This window comes from Equus quagga, chromosome 5 (assembly GCF_021613505.1).
Source record: "Equus quagga isolate Etosha38 chromosome 5, UCLA_HA_Equagga_1.0, whole genome shotgun sequence".
NCBI classification, from domain to species: Eukaryota; Metazoa; Chordata; class Mammalia; order Perissodactyla; family Equidae; genus Equus; species Equus quagga.
In genome coordinates, this window is record NC_060271.1 from 80,842,557 (window position 1) to 80,869,052 (window position 26,496).

The window sequence follows — 26,496 nt, forward strand, 5'->3', positions numbered from 1 at the left end:
TAACTTTTGCTAGAAAGTTTCAGTGAAACAGTGAGGGCAAAAGACAGAGTGTAGTTGGTTGAGAAATAACTGAAAGATAAGGAGATAGAGTCCACATCTGTAGACTGCTCTGAAGACGGTGCCGTAGAAGGGAGAGAATTATTCCTATGGGGCGCTCAGGGTCAAGAGAGCGTTTTTTGCTTTGTTTTTTAATAAAAGAGATTTGACATTTTATAGACTAAGGGAGAATAGGTGAGGAAAAGATCAAAGATACAGATTAAATGATAAAATAAAATTCTAGAACAAACAGGAAGTGATAGGATTATGAACACAGTAGAAGGTTGGCCTAACAAGAGGAAGCACCTCAACCTGTGGGACAGGAGAGGAAGAACAGATAGGAGAGAAAGATGGAATTTGAAAAAAATCACCTGATTACCTCAAATTTATATAAAAAACAGAAGGAGAGTTCCCACACTGGCAATGCGGTAACTGGACAGGAAGCCTCAACAGAGTGGTAGAGGTTTGATATAAATGCTGAAGTGAATGAAAAACAGGAGTGACCAAGTAAAAATGATATAAGGAGTCCCAAGGTCCAAGCTTAGTGTTGAAATGCGAACGTGCAGTGGCACCAACTCAAAAGTTATAGAATGCTCTGCAGCAGTACTCAGCACAGAATAGAGAGTATAGGAACAAAGAAGGTTTAATTTAGTTTTAGGATTTTGCCAAATAGAAGCACAAAGAGTTGAAGGCAATTGTGAGAGAGATGGCTCAGATAATCTATCATGAAATCCTGGCCTGTAAAAGGCAGGAGAGGTCTGAAAGAAAATGGAGGGCTTAAAACGGATTGGAAGTCAAATAGTGTAAAAGGGAATGAGGCTATGAACACACTAAAAGGTTATATACAGCCTGAAAACTACTGGGTTTCTGATGCTGAGAAATTCCGTGTTACAAGAGTCATGGTGTTTCCATGGGTGGCGAGTGCCTAATGAATGTTTAGCAAATCTAAATGTTACTAGAGTTGAGGTCAAATTACTAGGAGGCTAGGGTATTAAATGGAATGATGATATGGACACATTATGTGACTGGACAGGGGTGGAGAAGTAGACAATAAACCAAGTGTCCAAGTCTTAGATGAATGTGGAGGAATGACTGGGGGTCAGAAGAGAAAGGATAGAGGGTGACTCAGATCATATGTGATAATCATTTGCAAAGGGCATTGAGGGGTTAGGACCAAGACTGCCTGGCCTCCTAGCCCTATATTGGCAGTGTCTTAATTGACAGAAAGTCATCTATGGAGGCAAAATGGCATCTGCTGGGAGTGCTAAATAAATGTGAGGGAATAGACGGAAGATGTGAGTTTGTTGACTCTGGTTCTGGAGCACATTAATAGAAAGGTTTGGGAGGAATGGTAACAAGACAGGTCAGAGGGATCAAGGGGAAGGGAATTACGACAATGAGAGTACGGAATAAAACAGACAATGATATGACTAATAAATAATAAATCTAATTCCATGAAATAATGGAGTTCAACTGTACTCGACCCAATTGAATCCTAAAATACAATGCTTCTATACAAAATCCTGATTTAACTCGGAATTAAACATATTTCTAAAACTTTTGACCTAAAAATGGTCAAAATGGATGTACTAAAACTCCCCAGAATGCATAACTTTGAAGAATGTTGACACCTCTTTGGTACCATTTCTGAAAAATGATCAATGAATTTTAGCTAAGTAATCAAAATTATTTTAATTTATTTCAAATCTAGGATACCTTGCTATTGAAAGCATATACCAATCTATCTCATAATTTGAGTTATGTGGCCACTTCTTGCCCCCTCACAAAGAGCACAGGATATAATTTTAATTTATATTCTGCTTTTGAAACTATAACTTTTATTTAGACATATACGAAAACCTATTTATCCATTTATATCTGTAAGATGGAGTATTCTAAAACGAAAAAAAAGCCCTCTACTATAATTTCAACTCAGAAAAAAATGGCTGAAATCTGGTCAGAAATATAGGATCTAAATTCTTTTCAATTTTATACTGAACAAAATATTTCAGATTAGAAATACTTGTACTCAACTTGTATTCCAAAAACATAAAGCTTATCCACTTGCATCACAGACATACCTAAATTAAACTACTTTAGAACACACTTTTTAAAAATCCCTTTCAAAATTCATTTCTAAAGAGTTTTATAAAAGAAGTACGATTAGAGAGGAATCAGCCTTGGCATCTAGTATTACACCATTGTCAGGGCCTGGTGTATAACACATACTAAAACTATCGTAGAACTTCTATACTACAGGAAATATAATCTTCGGAGAAACCACAATCACACAAATATAATACACACTCTCTCATCTTGGCTCTCTAAAATTAATACTATAAAGCTGATTTATACAAAATTAACAGAAAAACATGTCTGCTAGAGTGATTTTATAAAAATGCATTACTTTCGAATATTCCAGTAGTGTCCATTCAATACCTTTCCAAATACGTATACAGACTTCAAGAACAACTTAACTCTGTAAACACACAGCTATATTAAAAATTGAGGTGTCAAAAATAATTACAACTTTTCAGACAAATCTATGATACTATTACTAATGTTTATAAATTTACAAATAAATCTTCAAACAGAAATTCTATTTTCTATTTCTTATATGCATATATAGTACTAAAACTGAATTTTATACGAGCACTAGAGATTTAACTTAGTTAAATCAGTAATTTTTAAAAAAAATTTAAGCTATAATTAGCAAAGATATTACAATTGCTTTGACATGAAGCTTAAAACTAGAATAAAAAAAGAAAATAAGAAAATTTAAGGAGTATTAATAGAAAAAGCAGTTATGACCTTTAAGTAACACTTCAGAAGTCATTTTTAAAAGTCTGGCCCAAAATAGTGTACTAGTTAATCAAATTAAAGAACACCATATTACAGAAAACTATATAGCCATTTAAATATTCTGGAGAGCAGTTAATGATATGGGAAAATACCCATAATATATAATGCGAACACAGAAAAATACCTATATAGTGTGATTTGGTTTTGGTATAAAAATGTATACCTTCTTGGGATTAAGGATAATTTTTATTTTCTTTATTATTCTTTTCTATGATATATATTACTTTTATAATCAGAAAGATAAACTTAAAATCATAATTTCATCACGTTCTCTTACCTGAAGGTACTAGAGAATCTTGTTCAATAATTCTTGCAGAGGCCAAATCACTGATAATATACTGTAACCTTAAATGTCTGAATACTGACACAAATGGTTTTCCCTGCTCAGTTTCAAGGAAGGTCATACCTTCAAAATCTATAAAAAAAAAGTTTAAATTAAATAGCCATTCTTTTTAAATATACTTTATTCCTAAAAGTTTTCATGGGCAGGGAGAGACAGACACACACACATAACGTCTATCAGAATACAAATAAGCTAGTTCCCAAGTTTTCAAAGATTTTATTAACCTCAGGAGTGTAGATAAAAACTTGGGGAGATTTAGGGAAAAGCCACAGGAAATTAACTTTGGTCCTAAGTAAACTCTTGGGCTAGGAATTCAGTTATATGCCTTTCTGGGGTTTTGAGCTTACAGAGCAGCAAGGAAAGGCAGGCTTGAGAATGGTAGTTAGGTTACGGTCTCTCTCGAGACTCCCCTCTCCCAGTATCTGAACACTCCAGTGGACCTCTAGAGCCCAAATGCCTCCCTCAAGGGTCTTCACAAGACATATGGGACGTGGAATGTCTCTTGTGATTCTCCTAACTTATGCCTTAGCTTCATGTCATGAACACTAGTTAATATGTTAATTCTCGATTTATACCTACAATCTATATGTATCTACAAAATAAGATACAAAGACACTGTAGCGATGGATTTGCAACACATGGGTAGTATTATTAAAACAATTCAAGTTTATGAGTATATGAATTTTTTTCTTTTGGGAAAATTTAAAGTTAGTACATTTCAATGTGCTTTCATGAGTGGGAAGGAAAGGTCTAGAGTTACGCTATCAAACAGGGACTTGTGCATAAGCTCTAGTCTGTTTTCTGTTAAACAAGGTACACCAATGGGAACACACTCAGCCCTGCTGCTATTAAGGACAGGGAAAAAACGTTGAGAGTTGCTACTGAAGACTATTATGTCTCTAACCAAGCTTCAACCAGAAAGGTGGTGTTGCCTACTAAAATATTTTTTTCCTGAAAACTGCAAAAAGTAAAGTTAATGAAAAGAATTTTCACGATTTTCAAATTTTTATCCCATACATTTTTTGTATTCCTTTGCTGCCTGCCAAGAGTCCAAGAAAGCAGTAAATTCATTTAAAAAATTAATAGTTAACTTTGCTTATTTATATAACAGGCATTAACTGTGGATTTATGTCTTATCTTTTTTTAATGGTAACTTTAGTTCTAGTTCACATGTTGAGTTAAATGTGCCAATTTCATAAAGTGTACTGAGAATACCATTATGTTCTTACAGGTGCTCCATCACATGAACGAGTTATAAAAATCTAATTCTAGGCCCTGCCCCGTGGCCTAGTGGTTAAGTTCAGTGTGCTCTACTTTGGCAGCCTGGGTTCAGTTCCCGGGAATGGACCTATACCACCCCCTCGTGGCCATGCTGTGGTGGCAACCCACATTCAAAATGGAGGAAGACTTGCACAGCTGTTAGCTCAGGGCAAATCTTCCGCAGCAAAAAACCCCCCCCAAAACAAAAAACAAAAAAAACCCCAACAACAACAACAAAACCAATTCTAGATCATCTCATAGAAATCTGGAAATTATTCCCTTTTCTTCAAGGGCATAGAAGAGATTGGCTCACCTACTTTTGTAAGAATTCATGGAATTAAAAAAAATATGTTTTAAAGACTCTAGCTGGCCAAAATGTGGCCATATTAATTGCACTAGACAAATTCAATAGCAATCCCTACATATAACCGTGTAGCAAAATTTCTCAATTTCTACTGTTTCTTGTACTTCTGACCCATATACATATAAAAAGTCAAATAATTAAGAAAACCTAAGAGAATATATATACCAAAATATCATGGGTGAGGGGACTATAAGTGATTTTTCTGTCCTATTTCCTGAGTATTCACCACTTTAAAATTTTTAAATTGTTTGAAATTACTTCAAAAGTCCTCACTGAAAAACAAGGGCATTAGACATATATTTTGCTTTATGTAATAAATCTCTCCCTGGAAAATTATCTTAAACTGTATACTTTTACACTACTGAGGCTGAGATGGAGAGCCCAGAGAGGGAAAACCAGAAGTGGACCACAGCTTCCTATTCTGGTTTCTGCCATGTAGGCCACAGAATAATTTCTCTCTTGATGGATTGCTATGGTTAATCCATCTGGAGCTCAAATGAGCATAAATTTCTATAAACATTTACCTAACATCTACTGTTTCTATTGAGTCCCATTGTCTTTTTAGTTTCTCTACCCTCCTTATCTCTTCCAGTTTTTCTCTCTCTCCGTTTTTTATTTAAATTTCCTCCTCTATAATTTCTCTAATCCTTCTTTAATTACCACAAAGTAGCACTAAAGTATAATTTAAGCTGTAAGTTTAGTATTTTGTTCTTTAAGTAAATCAAATTAGATTTTATTGGTATGGTCTTTCATACATTTTTGGTTCATGAGCTTGACAGAAAAATAATTTATCTGGCTCTGAACCAGAAAATCTCACTTCATAAAATAAGTCTACAAAATTTACTTAAACAAGATGCAAAAAGCACTAAATTTTAAAATTAACAACCTCTATTCGTCAAGTGACACCTTTAAGAAAGTAAAACCTACAAACTGGAAGATAAGTGACAAAGGATTGATTATCAAAAACATATAAAGAATGCCTATAAATCCTTAAGAAAAGACAAATACAATATTAAAAGAGGAAAAAGACCTGAACAGACATTTCACAGGAGTGGAAACATATAGCCAATAAACATATAAAGAGCTGTTTAATCTCTTTAGTTTTCAAGGAAATGAAAAGCAAGACCACAATATGAAATAGTTCAATAGCAATTAAAACAAAATAATATATTGTCCAGTGGTGTGCTGAAGCTGGTCTGTACTGGCTCACAGGAGCTGACGATGTGCACTTCCCAACTCCACATTCAGTGATGTCACGTTGGGAGCTTAAAATCAGCCATGCTAGAAGAATTTGTATCATAGAAATTTTTAAAATGCTACAAATCAGGGATTTTTTTCAGAGAACCAGCTTACCAGCACACCACTATGTTATGTATGTTAAGATATACATGCATAATGCAATAACATTTTTTTTAAGGCAAGGGAATAATAAACACAAAATTCAAGATAGTGGTTGGGGAAAGTCAGAGGGACACAAGAGGAGAGAAGCACATGAGTAAACTGAAGTCATTAATGTTCTAGTACTTGAAGATTAGTTCGTGGAGGTTCAATGCATTATTAAAACTAAACAAAAAAGGTGGCCAGGCATAGACCAAAAATTACAGTGAACTAAGAAAAGCATGAACTAAACCACTTGTTTGCACCAGAGGGCTACTAAAATTTTTGTTCTATATCTGTTTTAGCAAAGTAAAAAATAAATACAATGCATGCTCCACCCGTGTCCAGGTTGAGAAAGACCTTATGGCAATCTTAGCCATTTTAGATCAGTCTCCCCTGAGAATCTGATGAGAGCTATGGAAGCTCTCCCCCCACAAAATGCATGCAACACACACATATACATAAAATTCTGCATCTACTTCTGGGGGTTAGTGACACACCAAAGCCTGTCCATGGGCCCCTATGTTAAGAATTATTACCTGATAGACAGGATTTAATTGGTTAGGGAAAATTCAATGTGGTCAAACAAGAGACAATGTAATCACTGAGATCTGTTGATGATAAAATGGGAAAAATAGTAGTTTGAGGGATCAAAGTATGGTGTTATTTCAACAAATAATAATTAATACTAGACAAGGCATTTTTCTTATCCAGCCTCAATTTTCTCAGTGTAAATGAGAGGCTGAATTAGATAATTGATAAGGTCCTCTTGAGCTCTAAAATTCCCTAGGTCTATAAATAAGGCAGGGCCTGATTTTAATAAATTTCAATGTAAAAAAACCAAAAAAACAAATTCTCAATAAAAACTTCAAGCATACCTTTTCTCCTCTTAGAAAACCAGACATCTGTTTCAGTCAAAAGCTGTTTTAAAGATCCATTCCAAGAAGGCACAAGTTGAAGGAACATCCACTAAGTTCAAAAAAAAGTAAATAAAGAAAAAATTACAAGATTTCTTCATGTTATGATTTTACATTTTCAAACTGCTTCCACCTTAAAACATAATATCTAAAAAATTTAACTTCTATTAAAAGCAATTGAAAGAAGTAGAACTACGACATGACATGCTTATAGGCCTTTAAATTCATCACAGCACTAATTGTGACAACATGGATGGACCTTGAGGGTATTATGCTAAGCAAAATACGTCAGACCAAGAAAGACAATTACTCAGAGGAGAAAGACTGTTACCGTATGGTTTCATTCAAATGTGGAAGACACACACACAGATTCGGAGGACAGATTGGTGGCTACCAGAGGGGAAAGGGATGGGAGGAGGGTGGAAGGGGTGAAAGGGCACATTTACACAGTGACAGATGGCAACTACACTTTTGGCAGTGACATGATGCAGTCTATACGCAAGTCAAAATATAATGATGTACTCCTCAAATTTATGTAATATTACAAACCAATGTTACCTCAATAAAAAAAATTTAAAATATTCATCATGGCATTAATCATAGACCAATGACAAAAACTAGATGAGTATGTGATAAGAAATAAAGTAATCCCTGAAAAGTATTATGGCCTCAAACACACTGTAGTTACACTATTAAAGAGGCAAAGTTCTAATATATATATTAGATTAGTAATTTATACTAATTTATTCCACTCACCAATTAACTCACTTTCCCTACTTACTATGTGAGATCATAAAAGCAAGAAATTAAACGAGAGAAAAAGTAGTTTCTTGTTATCTTACTGCTGTGGAGACAGTATGCAGAGCAGTCAAGAACATGGACTTTTACATTCTGGCCCTGCCACTTAACAGTTGGGCAAATTAGCTAATTTCCCTGGGTCTTAATTTCTTCATTTGTAAAATAAGCATGATAATATGTCTATGTCATAGGACATTAAAGAATTAATATGTGTCATGTACTTTGAATAGTGCCTGGCACATAGTAAGCATTTATCACTAGTGCCATAAAAGCAGTTACAACAACAGGAAAGAACAGCTGCTACCAGTGGCTCAGAGATAGAAATGGGCTATCGACCACTCCTTTAACGACTAGATAACCCAGTCACTAAACTTCCTTGAAGAAAAATAGTACCAGAATCTCATCTCTACCATAAAAACAAGCAATCGCAATGACATAACCTAGAAGGTGTCTCCTTCCCGGATTTCACAACCGTGCTAAATGCAGTTGCTGGGGACAAAAGGCCAATGGCAAAATCATGCAGTGGAAGAAGCAATAGACCAGGGCTCACAAGACCTGGCTTCTGCTTCAAGTCTGCCACTTAGTAATCATAAGAATTCTAAGTCTTACCATCTACAGAACAAGTATAATAGGGAGTTGTGAAAATAAATTACATTAAAAAGGTTGAAAGAGCAAATGAGGTCTTTAAAAGAATTTCAGCATTTTCTAGAAAAACTCTGTGTGAAAATTTCATCATAAAGTCATTAATTCAACTAAAGCTCAACTTTGAAAACATTCCCGAAAATCATATAAAACATTTAACATTTCTGATTATGTAAAGAATGTAACAATAACATTGTTGTTGTTGAAAAAAATCTGGGAAAAAAACAGAAATGTATTCCTATGATAGAAAAGTATAAAGAACAAAATTAAAATCACTTGTGATACCGAATCCCTAAACATAAAGACTTTCTAACATTTTGGCATCTTTCCTTTTCTTACATTCATAACCATTCCTTTATCACTGGACACTAGCTGTGTTCACTATTATAAGCAATGCTGAGGTGATATACTTACATATATCGTATTATGTCAATACCTTTTTAAGAGCTGTATATACATCCATCTCCACTTGCATCACAAATAAGTTAGATGAACCAATAAGCTGCTTCATGACATTTATACTAGAAAAGATAAAATAGAGGTAGTGAGTTTAGCTTCATGTGCAGGCTAAAAGACCCTCATGGAGCTGAAAACTTTTTAGTCTTTCTTATCAAAAGAAAATGTGGAATTAAAATGTAACATAATAAAAATTAGAAAACTATCTGAACACAAGGATACTTCTAACTCAGAGTGCTATGAAAGGTCCTTTTTGCACTGACAGGAAAATGAAGAGCTTTGATCTGCTAATTAATCAAGTTAAAGCAAGGTCCCAACAACATAACTTTTTAGTATGCTCTGATAAAGTCGCAGCCTTCTTCTTTTGCCTTTCCTCCCTATGCTATGTAAAAAAAAGACACGTCAAAATTCACCGAAACATGTGTATCTTCAAAGTAACCTTTGACTCTAGACTTGAGAGAATCACTTAGTCAAAAAACATGTTTTTATTGCTGTTAAAGAGAGTAAGATAAAGAAACGTGTTAGTTTAAATTTAGAGTGGAAATGATATCACAAGTTATTTTTCTTATTTTTTTTTCTTTCCTTCCTTTAAGCCATAAAAAGCCAGAAGAACATCTCCATTTTTAAGATGACAAGTACGATTTATCTCCTTTTGAAAAAACTCAATGAGAAATTATAAAAGAGAAAAAAATTAAAGTGTTTCTAATGATTTTTAAACCAAACACACTGAAGAGTTTTGTTTATACCTTGACATCACTAGGTGATGATTTTTTTTGTAGAATAACGCTTCTCCAACTTTTCTACCAAAGTACCTCTTTAAGAGCAGAGGAAAGAAAGGATCCAGGAATCCAGGAGATAGTCAGCCATAAAAATAACAGTTCTATTAATTCTTGTAGTTCATCTTTAAGGTTCAAAGAAGAGTGAATTCTCTCTACTCATGTTTACCTCTCTCCCCACACCCCCCTGCCAAAAAAATCAGTAAAATTGACAACCCAGGAAACTATGCAATGTTAAGTCTTTGGTTTTGTACATTTCCATCAGAATGCCACATACTTGTAAGGACATTTGTACCCTTGTCTCAGAGGCACCATTGTCAAGAACATGCAAGGCTGAAAACGACTGTAAAGCCTAACGTCCTTTAAAAGTTCATCCCGAGGCCAGCCCTGTTGCCGAGTGGTTAAGTTCTCAAGCTCCACTTCGGCGGCCCAGGGTTTCACTATTTCCAATTCCGGGCACAGACATGGCACCACTCACTGGGCCATGCTGAGGTGGTGTCCCACGTGCCACAACTAGAAGGATCCACAACTAAAATATATGCAATTATGTACTGGGAGGATTTGGGGAGAAAAAGCAGGAAAAAAAAAAAAAAGAGAAGTTTGGCAACAGCTGTTAGCTCAGGTGCCAATCCAAAAAAAAAGTTCATTCCCTCCCTGCATTTCTCGGACTCATCGCAGATATGTTAGCCCCATTACTAAAATAAGGTCCTTGAGGGTAGAGATCATGACAGAATCATCTCTCCATCCTTCACAGCCCCTAACAGAGTACCTTTATACATATTACACAGTGGACATTCAGAAAGTATTTGTTGAAGGAAGGAATGAATGAATAATAAGCAGATTTAATTCAAAAGGCCAATTTGATTGTGAATTTAATTTCATTAGGCTTAGCAAAAAGTTTAAAACAATTTCTTCAACTTAATTTCTCAATGGTAAAGATGTTTTTTTGGGTTTTTTTTGAGGAAGATTAGCCCTGAACTAACATTCATTGCCAATCCTCCTCTTTTTTGCTAAGGAAGACTGGCACTGAGCTAACATCCATGCCCATCTTCCTCTACTTCATATGTGGGACACCTGCCACAGCCTGGCTTGATAAGCAGTGCATAGGTCCACGCCTGGGATCTGAACCAGTGAACCCCAGGCCACCAAACCGGAGTGTGCAAGCTTAACCACTGTGCCACCTGGCCAGCCCTGTAAAGATGGTTTTTTTTTTTTTTTTTTTAATTTTTTTTTTCATTTATTTTTTTTAAAGATTTTATTTTTTCCTTTTTCTTCCCAAAGCCCCCCGGTACATAGTTGTATATTCTTTGTTGTGGGTCCTGCTAGTTGTGGCATGTGGGACGCTGCCTCAGCGTGGTTTGATGAGCAGTGTCATGTCCGCGCCCAGGATTCGAACCAACGAAACACTGGGCCGCCTGCAGCGGAGCGCGCGAACTTAACCGCTCGGCCACGGGGCCAGCCCCTAAAGATGGTTTTTAAAATAAACTTTTAGGGGCTGGCCCCATGGCCGAGCGGTTAAGTTCGTGTGCTCTGCCTTGGCAGCCCAGGGTTACACTGGTTCGAATCCTGGGCGTGGACATGGCACCGCTCATCAGGCCACGCTGAGGCGGCGTCCCACATGCCACAACTAGAAGGACCCACAACTAAAAATACACAACTATGTACCGGGGGGGCTTTGGGGAGAAAAACGAAAAATAAAATCTTTAAAAAAAAAAAAAAAATAAATAAATAGACTTTCAGATTCTCTAAGAGCCCAGCAAATGTGAGGTAACATTTGAGACTTTTCTATAATTTTATAGTAGCAATGAATTTTTCTAGTAAAATTGGTTAAAACAGTAGACATAATATAACATACATTTATGACACAGAAATTTGTGAAGCATTTGTTCACTTCATGCATGTAGCCAAGAGACCTTTCATGAATTTGTTCACTTTTTCATAAGTAATACATTTTTGTTTTTATGTAAAAATATTCTCCATATTTTAACAAATGAAAAACATGATTTTAGGATGACTAATTATAAAGTTACTTAAAATTCAAATACCTGAGTTCTTTAAAAAGTTCAACATTCTGATGAGTCATCAAATTGTTTAGAAGCCATTCAAGGCACCTGAAATTAAAACATGGAATTATACATTACATATTTATAATTCACTAAGTAGGACTTACAGTTAAAATAAAAACAGATTATTAGTCTTGCTAGATCATGCTCAAATTTTTTAATTTAACAGTCAGAAATTTAGTATTGTTTTTGTCAGCAGTTGTTAAGGCAATATTCCCTTTATATTAATAAAAGTATTTCTAATTAAGAAAGCTTCATTCCAAGTTTATGTCAAATGGTTTATGAAGGAGTTTGCATACTTCTATTACCTTCTTTATAATTTGAAAGTGGGTATTGCAAATCTCAAGAATTCAAAACACTGCCAGCAGTTGCACTCTTATAATGACTATTATGCCTACTACGTAAAAAAAATTCAACAGAAAATGTACTGTAAAGAGTGACTATAGTTTTTATAAGCATGTATAACACCCAAGGTCTCTTACAAAGACAACACTTTTGAGGAATTTACTAATTAGGCCAAATGTAAAAATGGACTTTTTAATAACAAAATTCTAGTCCGCTGGTTTTTTTTCTTTCTTATAGCTATACAGTCTCTTAAGAAACCAAAGCAGCCAAATTCCCAAAAGTGGATGGAAGGAAAAACAAGAAAAGTAACTCACTTTTTCTTTACAGAATCTAATCCATAGGTCCCTGCTGATGTGTAATAGCCACACACAGTTTTCACATTAATTGTTTCCTTCATTGTCTCACCACACTGCTGTATTAAACCATCCTGTAAATATAAATAAGCACTGGAAAGGCCCATTCCACATGGGAAAAATTAGCTCTGAATATGTGCTTTTACATATTAAAAAGGAAAAAAAAAAAAAGGAAAAAAAAGGAAGAAAGAAGAAAGAAAACTCATTAAGTGCAGCAAGCCTAAGGTTTTTATAAGTCCAGTAAAAATACTGAAAAAAATCCAGCAAGTAGTCAACTAAATACTTGGAATTGAAAAATGGAAGGGAGGGGGTAAAAGCAGTAAGGTGGAGATGAACATTGTTGTTATTCTCTTCCTTTCCTATTCTTTCCCTCTCCGGGACCTTTGCAATTTTAAGCAGTTTGCTGTCTGTTTTACCTTTTCTGTTTAAATTAGGAGCTCTTTACATAGTCAGTTGACCATATGATGGAGTAGGCAAGTAAACAATGCGGATCATCAGAAAGTGTTTATTAGATTAAAATATCTATCAATATCTAAGAAATGCATGTAAAACAAATATCTTGTTTTAAATTTACATTGAAATTTTAATCTAAATTGTTTACATAGAAGATTTCAAATGAACTAACTTTAATATATGAAAAGAATGTCACTTTTCACTCATATTTCTGAAATATAATCATCATGCAAGTATATTATACTCAAATTTCTGAAATATAATCATCATGCAAGTATATTATACTCAAATTTCTGAAATACAATCATCATGCAAGTATATTATTAAGTTAAATAGTTAAGTTATAAAAGTAATGCAGAAAATAGATTTAGAACAAACCAAAAGGACTAAAGTTAGAAAATAAAGTATACTTATTGGAAATAAGTATTGAAAGGATCAAAACATTTAAAAAATCAAATGACCTCAGCCAAGTATATTTAGCAAGATATTAACTAATACTTCAAATGAATCAGTATACAAATGCCACATAAAAGGAAACAACTTTTTCAAAAGATCAAAATAAAACACTGAATCCATTAGGATTTTAAATTTACCTGGAAGTCATTCTAGACTCCTTCCCTTTCCTCTGAACATATTGCCTCTCCCCAAGTCCAGAGGATTATCCCTGCTTAATCTCTCCAGTATCCAGTTTTGTTCCTCTCCATGCTTACTGCTACTACCCTAACTGAGACCCTCACTTGGACTACTGAAGTAGGTTTTTGTCTCTAATGTTATACTCATCTTTCCTTCAATCCATCCTTCACATTATTCCTGAAGTATTCTTTATAAAACATAACTTTGTCTTTCTCCTGATTAAAATCTTCCAAAAGTACTTATATATAAAGGTAAACTTCTTACAAGATACAGAGGGACTTTTATGATCTGGCCTCTGCCTCCCTCTCTCCAACCCTTCTTTTTATTCTATGATACAGCCGTGTTCCACTCGGATTCTCTAATCCGCCATTGTTTCACATCTCTGGGTCTTAGCTTATTCTTATATGAAATGTTCTTCCTCCCCCTCTTCTCTCTCGAAAGACACATTTTCAGTTTCCAAGACTCAGCCTCAAACATGACTTCCTTCTTTGACACCACCAAGTTTAAGTGACCACTCCCTTCTTTGAGCATCCACCCAATCCTACAGGATGTTTACTATTGTACCTATAATATTGGACAGCTCTTACTTTACCTTTGGGTCTTCTATCAACCCTCCGTGCCCCATTCCACAGACACAGTATATTGTGAGCTCCTTGCAGGTGGGGACCTATCTTAATTTACCTTTGGATCTCTACGCCTAGTTTGATACATTGCTCAATATACTTCTGTTGAATGAACAAATCTGTCATTCTATCAATAGATTATACACATTTATGTGGTTTACACACAGTTATATTATAATTAAGAAAAAGTTTACATAGTAAGCACTCAACGTTTTTCGAATCCATGAACTAAACGAATTAGTAATCATAAGCCATCTGCTTAATAACAGTCAAGATAAGTCATTAAAGAATAAAAATCTGTAAATGGACTTAGACAAGCAAATACTCTCCACTTTAGTCATTCTAAGATATCTACACAGAAATAGCTTGCATTCATCTTACACAGATATCATGACCTCCTTAATTGTAATACATTACTTTTGGTTAAGCATTTTAAATGACTTATCACAAGTGGCATATTTATACATTTAATTTTTATTTTAAAAATTGCAAAAAGACAAGCCTTATTTTTGTTTTTGGAATAGACACTTCAAAACAAAGATACAACTGTGATCCTTTCTTTGAATAATGTGCATACTTACCAACTGCAGCATACAAGCTGCTGCCAAAATGGCAATAACTCGACTGGGCTTTATTAAGACATCATCTCGATACAGTGACCCAAATGCAACCTGCAGTGCTGAAAGCAAAAGTACACATGTAGAATGAAATAACAATTGTATCTCTAAAGAGTATTACAAAAATAATAACAATGTCTTCACACACTAAGACCTATGTCTAAATCCAGTATATATATAAAAGGATAAGAGAAGTATCACTAACTGAAATGCTAGTAATGGTCACTGATTGATGGTGCTAATTTAATAACAATGTTATAAATTTCCACTTATTCTACCAAACTGAGCTGGATTCTTCTACATCTAATCTTGACATTAGTTGGTGGTGAGAATTGACACCCTTGGAAAAAGTTTTATAAAGATACTCCCAAGCAGACCAATCATTAAGTACAAGTACACAGATCCAGCGATCCTCCTAACCCAGGGGCTTTCAGGGCTTCACCACTGGGGAGTGTGGAATAGCTCCCGGTCAGGTGCATGACACATTCTCACCCAGCCGCCACAGCTATCTAAGCCTGTCCATCCTTCTCTCCACTGCTACTCTCATGCATGTCCCACATGGTTTGCTTTATAAATAGTCTGAATTTTTCCTTTGCCTATGTGGTGAGTACTGGGTAGTTCCACTTGGGCTATCAAAGAGGTGGGCAGGAGAGTGGAATAGGAATCAAGTGAACTACAGTCTGACCTAGGCTCACTAAACTGCTCTGAGATCTAAAACAAGTCCCTTAAATCCTCTGGGCCTCAGCTTCCTCATCTAAGAACCCTTATAGCTCTAAAACAACACTGATTACATGATTCACATCATTATTGTTCCTAGAAAAGGTCTTCATATGTAGGGAATGATCAATGAATATTATTTACCAGCTTTTCCACGTAATTTTAATAAATGGTCATAGTTTTTCTTCTTCACTCTACATTCTCCATGTCCCAGGCAGATGTATTTATAAACATAAGTAAACAGACTGATAAGGCCCACATGACTAAATAGATTAGGGACAGGTAAAACAGAAATGATAAACTATGGACCAAATCAATATAACATTGTCACCTGAGAGTGTTAAATGAAGCTTTTTTCTAGCCTACAGAGTTAGAAGAAAATATTTTCTACCAAAAGAATAAAAACATTATGTTTTTACGATTTTGGCATAACAGTAATTATGATGGTGGTTACCTTCTATATCAATATTCTGATCAGGAATCTCCAGTTCAATAATATTCATGCTGGATTCTTTCCAAGAACCACTGAACATACTAGAAAAGTAGCCAGACTTAAAAAAAAAAAGACAACAATTATCCAGTGCTTTCTGTCTTGTAAATTATTTTCTCATTTCTAACTTCAAGCAACTATTCTATCAAGCCTAACCCATCGTGTTATTTCAAGAGAAAAAGAATTGCCAAATATGTCTACAAGAGAAAAGAAAGATAAGCACACTACTAGGTCTATCAAAATGCTTTCAGTTTAGGACTAATTTAATGAAAGTTAAATGAAATTCCTCTATTACTATCTGAACTGAATCCTTATATTACTATTTGAACCTCATTAGCTTTTTACTTAGTTAAAAGTTTGTGAGTATATTACATGTGTATGTTTTCCTTCTCAATGACATTCTAAATTCAAGCTTAGAAACTGTGTCAATAAATATATTTCACAAACATATGACAACACACAAGGTAGATAGATGATAACGTACTGAGGAAGACAGAAGAAAAGACTAAGCCCTCAAATGTTGAATCCTTACTGTACATCAGTGGCTATAAAGGGTCCAGACCAGTCCCAAGTCAGCACAATAGGATGATCCCCAAGAAATTAGGGAAAATCCAAAGTTTAGTTTTATCCAATCAGAAAATTCCAGAATGGACCTGAATTCTTAGAAAGGTATCAGAATGAAGTCTTTAGTTACCTCCTTGACAGCACCTCTCATAATTAGAATTACTTTGGAATGGATCAAATTTTAACTAACTTAAAAAATTTTCCCGGGGCTGGCCCAGTGGTGCAGCAGTTAAGCACACATGTTCCGCTTCGGTGGCCCGGGGTTTGCCAGCTGGGATCCCAGGTGCGGACATGGCACTGCTTGGCAAGCCATGCTGTGGTAGGCATCCCACATACAAAGTGGAGGAAGATGAGCACGGATGTTAGCTCAGGGCCAGTCTTTCTCAGCGCAAAGAGGAGGATTGGCAGCAGATGTGAGCTCAGGGCTAATATTCCAAAAAAAAAATTTTCCTGAGTACCTAGTACATAGAAGGCACTGTGAATATAGCAGTAAACAAAACAGACATTGTTTCTGTCCTCAGGGGGCTTATATTTTACCATGTGGCTTGCACTATAATCAATCCAGTTTCTCTGGAGAGGGAAAGCCTTAAAAGAGGCATTCTTATCCTTAAATTCACAAAACTGCTTTCAGAGATTAAAAAGAAAGATATGGACCATATCTTCAAGTTGAGACTAATATCCTGATATATTATCTGGGCTATATACTTCAAGCCAAAGTAAACTTGTTAAAAAAGATTAAATAAAAAACATTATGACTAAAATGTTAGAGAAAAAATTCTTTTCAAATGTTTTTACTGAAAAATCTTATACCATACTGTCTTACCAGTAATTATCGTCAAACGATAAAGAAGAGAGGAAAAATATAAGCTCCACTGGATAAGAACTGAATTGTTCTATTTCCAGTGCCTAGAACAATGATTTGAAGAAAGAATAGATAGGTTTGATGAAAGAATAAATGAATAAAACATCCGAGCCATTAGAGCAACATTTTCTTTTATTTTGGAAGTTTTGAATCTTTAAAAATGAGGTGGCAAATAGCAGTATTTGCAGCATAGAAATCAAGTGGGTATATCAGCTAAATGACTTAGTCTAAAATACTTTTTTGGTCTTGTCTTTAACTGCATTTTGCAGGAAAGAAGGAAGAGTAAGTGTCAAGAACTTTCCACTCAATCTTAAAAAACAAAAACAAACCAAAAAAACCAAGCCCATAGATACAGAAAACAAATTGGTGCTTGCAAGAGGTGAGAAGTGGGGGTAGGAGAAATGGGTGAACTGTTTTTGGGAGTTTTAGTTTAAATAAATTGAATAAAACTTTTTAAGAAAAAGAAATGTCATGAATTGATGATGGCATGTCAAAGAGGAAGTTGTCAGAGTTAAAATGAATAGAGGAATATCTCCAAAAGTGCTTTCCCAGGAGAGTAAAAACTTCTTATATTGATTCTCTTCCCTTGGCTACTGGCTTGGGCAGAGGATTTAAAAGCTATGATTTCAAATTTGTTGTATTCTCTTCCATGAACAGACATTCCCCCATATGTGAATTTCTTAGATTCATTTCAATCTTTATGCTAAAGGTTCCTGGAAACTCTTTGATGATCCCATGTCAGATAACATCATATGGCCCTGTTCATATTTTCTTCTGTGATAGAAGCATCAAACTCAGGTGTCAGTATCTAATTTATTATGCAATGTGCCGTAATGCTCTCAAAAAACTGTAGATAGGACTGAGACATATATTAAAATCATAAAATTATCCCATAGGACCAGACCAGTGACGCAAACAGATCACTATTTTGTTTGAAAATGGTTTGTGGTAGTTCTTCAGAAGCTAATCATGAAAATTAGGAGATCATCGATGCATTCCCCTTTTCTCCTTATAATTGTTATGGATCCATGACTTGCCCCAAATCCTCTTAATTCTCCTTAGTTTTTCTCTCAGGGTCAAGAGAGTCTACATATTTAATATCCATGGTATAAATCAGTTCTTGGTGGGGTTCTTATCCCTGCACACTACCTGAGGCAATCATGGTTTATGAAAACTGCAGTACAATAGATGCTATCGACAAAGCACTTTCTTTCAAAAAAAAAAAAAAACAAAAGAACTTTCCAATCACATTCAAGCTTAACTACAAAGCAACATTTCAGCTGAATTTATCCAATTAAAATAATCATATACAAAATAAATTCAGCAATCTTAACTTTAATGTTAAACATTTTTTCCCTAACATTTTCCCTTTTGACAACAGAAGACAGAAGAACAAAATAAACACCTTATTCAAGTAATGACAAAAAGGTATTGCCAGGCAGGTATGACAACGAAAATTCAAAATCTGTTTTCTAGACCAGATTATTTTCAGTAACAATGTTCGCCATATTTCCAATAAAACAAAGGCTTTTTATCAGATGATATGACTTAAACAACTACTCTCCAAACAAAAGATTACTGTGAAATGCAATGAGAAAGAACATCACTTAAAAGAGTTTAAGTTTGGTTCTTTTTTTTTTTGAGGAAGATTAGCCTGAGCTAACACTTGCTGCCAATCCTCCTCTTTTTGCTGAGGAAGACTGGCCCTAAGCTAACATCTGTGCCCATCTTCCTCTACTTTATCTGTGGGATGCCTACCACAGCATGGCTTGATAAGCAGTCCACAGGTCCGTGCCTGGGATCTGACTCGGCAAACCCTGGGCTGTGGAATCGGAGTGCGCAAACCTAACCACTGTGCCACCAGGCCGGTCCCAGAGTTTTTTAAGTAACTACCTTGTTTACTCAAGAAGAAAAATAAAATACTTACTTGACATAAATATATTTTGTGTAAACTCCATTCTTCTCCTAGAGCACAAATCTTAATGTCGCTATTTTCACCGTTCAAAAATAATGTTTGATAAATATATTTGGAGGTACTCTTTAATTTTTTCCTGTTAAAAGAAATGCAAATGTTACATATATGTAATGCTGTTTTATTGATTTTGCACATAACTCAAAATACTCCTTTTGTTAAATTTTTATTAAATGGAGCCAACCTGTCCATTGTGTAAAAGGATAGAGGAATATTATATGTTCAAATTTGCTCATGTATGGAAGAATACATAAGAAACTAATAATACTGGTTATCTCTGAAGTACTGTATTCCCCAGAGGGGTAAAAGTGGTTAGATGGGGGCAGCATGGGCAGGAGACCTTTCACTGTATACCTTTTGGCAATTTCGATTTTTGAACTAAGTGAATTGTCTATTTAATAAATTAAGAAGATAAGTCAGCATGGTGATTTTTGCTTATTTCCTTATTTAGAAATCAACAGTATGAAGGATCTCAATACAAATGCAATAATACTGCTTTGCAACCACAAAATGGAGAACAAGAGTAAAAACTTCACCTATCTAAGTAATTTTTTAAATAATTTACATTTAATTTTATTTTGGTACCAAACTATTCTTAAACTAGTTTAAAAATTTTTTTCCATTGGACAAATGATTTGCAGCTGTAGACCGAAAGTTTTCAAAACTATGCTCAATGGATAAGTGTCTTAGGGGCCACCAGGAAGAGCCGAGGAGTGAACTCTGGGCATCCCACCTAACTTTCAGCAGAGCAGCATCACATATTATATCTGTAAACATCTTGGATTTCTGCATAAGATTTAATTTAAAGGAAGAATTGTATTTTTTTTAAGTTTGATAATCACTGCTCAAGATGGTCTTTACTAGAGAAGCCCTAGGCAGAGGATGATCAATATCTTTTATAATTCCTGGCCAATCCCGACAGCTTTCCTAGTACTTAAAAATTGTAAATCTTTTTAAAAATGAAGTAGTAATTGTTTCAGATGGTGTCTTGAACCAGTGTTTTAACACCTCTTCCCAACAGACAGTACAAATAGCACGTTTTGGTGGCAGACAGACTTGAGTTTGAGTCCCAGCTCCAGCACAGCTCAGGCACCCCAGAGGTAAGGAGAATACTAACAGTAGCCACTTCATGGGGTTACTGTGAGAAACAAATGAGATAATGTAGTTTCCAGTTCCTGACAGCACTCTCCCCAAACTGCATTAATAGAGTAAAAGTATAGAAAAGAGTAAGCCCACAACAGCAAACAGGTAAGGGTGGGCTTATCACCTGATGAGAGAATTCTAAGGATCTGGAAGTTAGAAAATAAACTAGAATGGAAAAGAGCAGTGAAAGCCACAGCCCAAAATATATCATGAAAGTCTAGATGGAAGTTGAAGCCCATCTGCGTTTCAGAACCCAGGCATTGGGGGATGAGGTCTCAGGGGAAACAAAAGGCAGAAGTGAGAAGTGAGGCAGCAAACGGGGAAACTTATTCCCCTAAAGGTCGCCTCCACTTTGTATGAACACAGAGTACAGATAACCAGAGTACAGATAACTGAGGCATAAGATCCCCAGGCTCTTCAGGAAAGAAACAGAACAAATCTATCAGGAAGATCTAAGATTTTAGGTGGGTCTTGGCGCCCCAGACAAAGCAATCTTCATTCTGGCATTTGAGGAATCTGTAGCCTGTTAGCTCCTAACCCATTCACCCTGAATCATGGTTCCCAAACTGTGTAAATCATGTGCTCCCAAAGCACCTGGACCACCACAGCAAACTCAGGGAGGCATGTGGAATATTTTAAATTTGAAGGAAACACAGCAACATCTTTCAGATACCACGTAATCTACTATTAGGTTGTTTGGACCTAACTGTGAGATATTTCTTTAGGACCAGAGGTGCCATGAAAAAAATTACTGAAACAGTAAGGGTGCTGTTAACCAAGAAAGTCTGGGAATCTCTGCTCTAAAACAAAGCATGCCCCAGCCATATCCAACTTAGTACTCAGTCTTCCTACTCAAAGAGGCTTAGTAGAAATACATCTACTTACTCAATTAAAACACACACACACACACACACACACACACACACACACACCCCAGTTATTCATTCTTAAATATAAGTGGACAACCGTGGATAACCCAACATGAATAAAATTAGGAGTATTAAAGACTATTAAAGATAGAAATTGGTCCCAGAGGAAATAAATAATTCAGGGAAAAAAAAACTTAAGGAAAAAAACCCCAAAACACTCTAATTAGTACATCTAGAGAGCTGAGATTATTACATTTACAAAATAACAGGATGCTATGACAGAGGATTACTCAGAACAAGAAAAAAAAGAGCTGAGCTCTTAGAGACTAAAAACATGGTTGCTGAAATTAAAAAGCCAAAAGAGAGGCTAAATGAGAAAGTTAAGGAAATTTCCCAAAACACAAAGCAAAAAAGACTTAGAAAGAAAAAAGAGAGAAAGAGGTACAATCCAAGAAATCCAAAATCCAGTTAATAGGGGTCCAAGAAAGAGAAAACAAAGATAACAGGAGAAAGGAAATTATGGAAGAAAGTTTCCCCAAACTAAAGTAGTCTCCAGATTGTAAGGATCCAGCGAGTACCAAGGCCATTAAAAAACCCGCATTTAAGTACATTCTGGTTAAATTTCAAAATACCAAAGAAAAAATCGTAAAAGTTCCAGGGAGAAAAAAAAGATCACCTAAAGAGAATCAGACCAGCGTCATATTTCTCATCAACACTATAGGCTAGAAGACAATGAAGTAATATCATCAAAGGTATGAAAAATTATTTTGCATTAGATTTCCATACCTAGTCAAAGGATGAATAAAGTGAGAGAATTTACATTTAGATAAGTACAAATTACCTCCTTTTGTACCTTTTCTTAGGAAAATATTTAAGGATGTAGTTCCCTAAAATGAGTGAGAAAGAAAAAGATATACACTACAGAAAACAGTGGATCCAAACCTAGAGATGCGGTGAAAGGAAGTCCCAAAATAAATGCAGACCTAGAGAGCAGTGTATCCAGAATGGAACAGAAGGATGAAGGGACCCAAGAGAGTGGTCTTGGTTTTAAAGGAGAAGGACTCCATGCAAGTGTGTTTGGAAAGACAGAAAAATCTGAAGATATTAAGAAGTATCATTCTTTTGTCAACAAAGGGGGGAAAAGGTAGAAACTCTAGGAAAATAAAAAAGCAATACAATGAAAGGTATTATCTCAAGATAAAATGAAAACAGGGCCCAACTTTAAGCACTTGATGGGACACAAGAAAAAGATTTCATTTAACTACAAGGTTAGAAAATTTCTCCAAGAGAAAAAGTGGGGGCTGGCCCGGTGGCATAGTGATTAAGTTCCCATGCTTCGCCTCGACAGCCGGGGTTCACAGGTTCAGATCCCAGGCGTGGACCTGGCACCACTCGTCAAGCCACGCTATGGCAGCGTTCCTCGTAAAAATGGAGGAGGATTGGCACAGATGTTAGTTCAGAGCCAATCTTCCTCTCACACACATAAAAAAGTAAAGAAAAAAAAAAAGAAAAGCAAGGGGTTGTGACACTGGACCCAAGAAGTATGATTTATAATCCTAGCACACTACTGGACTCTGCAGTAAACAATATTTACATAATTATAACAACAAATACTGTTTACAAGATTTCGATTTTTAGAGACAATCTAGGGACATCAAACATTCAAGATCAGGTTGCAGAAGAGTTGAGTTTTAACAGTCTGTTAATGTAAAGCAGGCAATTGACAAAAGGTATGAAGTGGAAGGTGGACCTGGAAGCCGAAGCTTTTCAAGTAGTTGGTTGAAGTGGGTGAACACACCAGATAGATAACCTCAGGAAGCATATTAGTGCCAACATACAAAATTCTAGGTCTTAATATTTTCTTACACCCTTCATTCATGCTGGGCTGAATCAGCCAGGCATCTTCCATTGATATAAAATATACTAAATTCTGAAATGCGTTTTATAATAAAAGTTTGCTCTAAAGACTTTCCACTTCAGTCTACTTATGTAGTCCTGGGGCGGGCAAACTTTTTCTGTACAGGTCTAGACAGTAAATATTTTCAGCTTTGTGGGCCAGACAGCCTCCAAGCGAGTTCTGTCATCATCCCACTGGGCAGTTTCCTACCCGCTGGCCTCAGCCTACCACATCTCAGCAAACTTCTCCACCATCTAGTGGGCTGCAGCCACACGTCCTTCAACATCTGAATCTCAGCTTGGGACAGGTGGTCCCTCTTCCAAGTTTGTTCCTCCCTTGGATATTCTTTCTCAGCCCTAGAAGTAGTGACTGCTCCTTATATCCTCTATTCCTGTATTTTTTAGAGATCTCTTTACCTTAGTAGTTTACCTTCAGTAGTTAATTCCCAGTTACTTGTTAATAATGCTTATATTATGGGGCCTGCCCTGTGGCTGAGGGGTTAAGTACACACGCTCCACTTCGGCAGGCCAGGGTTTCACCGGTTCGAATCCTGGGCACGGACATGGCACCGCTCATCAGGTCATGCTGAGGCAGCATCCCACATGCCACAACTAGAAGGACCCACAAACTAAAAATACACAACTATGTACCAGGGGGCTTTGGGGAGAAAAAGGAAAAATAAAATCTTAAAAAAAAATAATGGTTATATTAAATTTTCCCTGTTCAAATTACTGTGTGATTTCTCTCTCTGAAATGGACTTTAACATATATATTTTTTAAATGACACTACATATAAGTGGTCTAAATACTAATTAAAAAGCAAAGAATATCCTATTGGATTTTTAAAAAAGCAAGACCCAACTATATGCTGTCTACAAAATACCTACTTTAAACATAAAGACACAAACAAAAAGGAAAAGGATACACCTTTTAAACACCTATCAAAAGAAGGTGGTAGTGGCTATGTTACCAGGGATAAAGAGAGACATTTTGTAATGATAAAGGAGGTCAATTCATCAAGGAGACATAATACTTATCTCGGGCTTTCACACCAGGCACTGTGCATTCTATGTGTTCTAATATTTGTCAAACCCCGTAAGGCAAGTATTAGTTTCTCCATTTTACTCACGAAGAAATAAGGCTACTACATTGCAAAATACAGACTAGAACACAGAATCTGAGCTCTTAAAACTATACTACACTGACTCTCCAAAAAGGTAACTAAACAACGACAGTGGGGGACCATTTTTGTAAATAAATACAAGCATTCATACGCAAAACTGTACGCCAGATTTTATAAACCAAACTATTAAAGAGATTATCTTTGATACTTTTATTTTACAATAAACACCTAACCCTTGTGCAGCAAAAAATTTTTGAAACTTTTTTTAAAGTTTCATTTAAAAAATTACATCTATGTGACCCCACTGATGACCTTAAAAAAACAAAACAAAACGGAGCAACCAGACTGTTTATGTGAAAATACATTCTACTTGTAAACTACATTCTAGTTCACAAGTCAATATCCTGTTTTTCAACGGTGAAAAACGGTTAAGCAAGCTGCAGCACAGCTTCACACATACTCAGGGTCAACGTCCAAGTACCAGAGACTTAGAAAGACTTTGTTCCTGGTAAGGAACAAATGTACACTCCTGATAAACCTCACCTTTACAGTTAAGGAGAACTCCTGTGTGTAATCATCGCCCCTACACTGAGTGCACGACAACAGGGGTGCCCATTTCAGACGCTAAATTTATGTGTCTGTCCTATTTCAGGAACCGGATGCAAAACAACTTATTCTACCGCCACCTACTCAGAGACCACAAAGGTGTATTACGAAGACCGGCCAGCCAGCCCGCCGGGTGTTTAATGAGGAGCAAGCTCTGGCTTGGCGTCTCATCCTGGGGCTGTACCACCACCCTGGCAGCGTCTGTGGTCTACACTGCAGGACACCAGGCGTCTCCCAAGGTGCCCCCCGTCCGCCCTGCATCCGGCCGGCTCCCACATAACCCTATCAAGAGCACGCCGGCGCCTCGCAGGCTGCGGGGCGCCGCATCGCCCAAGGCACCGGGCGCCGGGCTAGCCCCCAGGCCCGGCCGCGGCAGCCCCCAACAGGGGCCGGCGCGGGTCAGCGTGGGCGCGGCCCCCCCGTACCTTCGAGGGGTGTTGAGGAGCCGCTGCTGCTCGTCCCCTTCCTCCTCATCCTCGTCTGTCTCGGAGTCGGGGTGACAGTAGCAGAAGGCCCCGCTGCTCCGCTTGCGCTTGCGGCTGCCCGGGCAGTAACAGAAGCTGTGGCCGGCCGCGTCGCCGCCAGTCTCCTGCCTCCGGGCCGAGCCCCCCGCCCCAGACCCCGGGTCCTGCTGAGCTCGGGCTCGCCCCGGCTGGCGCAGGACTCGGCTGCTCAGCAAGCCCATGGGCCACGGCTCCCTGGGACTTCAGGGAGCGCACCTCAGGGAGCCCAGCGGAGACCGTCTCCAGCCATGGTCCGGCCGCCGCTGGCCCCCGCCTAGCCCGGGCGCCTACACCGCCACCTTCTCGCGCGCAGCCCCAACCGTCGCTGGGCACGCTCACACCTCCATCCTCCGCCCCGCCCGCCGCGACTGGCCGCGCGGTGCGCCGGGAGCGCAGGACCTCGCCCCCTCGATTTCGCAACAAAGCGCCGACCGACGGGCGCATGCGTGCGGCGAGCCTCCGGAAGGGGCGGGGAAAGGCGTGCTTGGCGGGTGGAGCCTGCGCAGAATGAGACGCAGGGGTGGCGGTGGGACCCGCGCGAGAGTTGTTGGTTTCTGGTCGGCTTGGGTCTCATACCAGCTGGAACTTTGGGGCCGACCTACCTTTAAGCGTTACTTCGTACACTCGTTTTTGTAAGCAGGGCCGCGAATTCCAGCTTATTCATTCTTTCTGCACAGGTTCCCTTGAGCTCCAGATGTCTGCTGGGCCCTGTGCTAGGCAGGGGGCAAAAAAGACAGTGCTGTTTGGACTCTTCTTTGGAGGAGCTCACAGGTGCTGGGATCACGCCCTGTCGGAGGTGGGCATGGCTTCCTGGGGGAGGAGGACCTAGAAT

At 37.2% G+C, this 26,496-nt stretch overlaps 1 protein-coding gene across 1 annotated transcript in view; it reads right to left on the reverse strand.

Moving 5' to 3' along the window:
• Window positions 1-26,034, reverse strand: part of GMCL1 (germ cell-less 1, spermatogenesis associated) — a 47,235-nt gene extending 21,201 nt beyond the window's left edge. The window contains exons 1-9 of the mRNA XM_046662743.1: window positions 25,587-26,034; window positions 19,479-19,602; window positions 16,090-16,186; window positions 14,883-14,980; window positions 12,554-12,666; window positions 11,877-11,942; window positions 9,036-9,120; window positions 7,121-7,211; window positions 3,176-3,313 (exon numbers count right to left, since the gene is read on the reverse strand). Coding sequence (XP_046518699.1) covers window positions 3,176-3,313; window positions 7,121-7,211; window positions 9,036-9,120; window positions 11,877-11,942; window positions 12,554-12,666; window positions 14,883-14,980; window positions 16,090-16,186; window positions 19,479-19,602; window positions 25,587-25,846 — 1,072 coding nt within the window. The 5' untranslated portion in view covers window positions 25,847-26,034. The remainder of the gene's footprint in view (window positions 1-3,175; window positions 3,314-7,120; window positions 7,212-9,035; window positions 9,121-11,876; window positions 11,943-12,553; window positions 12,667-14,882; window positions 14,981-16,089; window positions 16,187-19,478; window positions 19,603-25,586) is intronic.
• Between the last annotated feature and the right edge of the window lie 462 nt (window positions 26,035-26,496).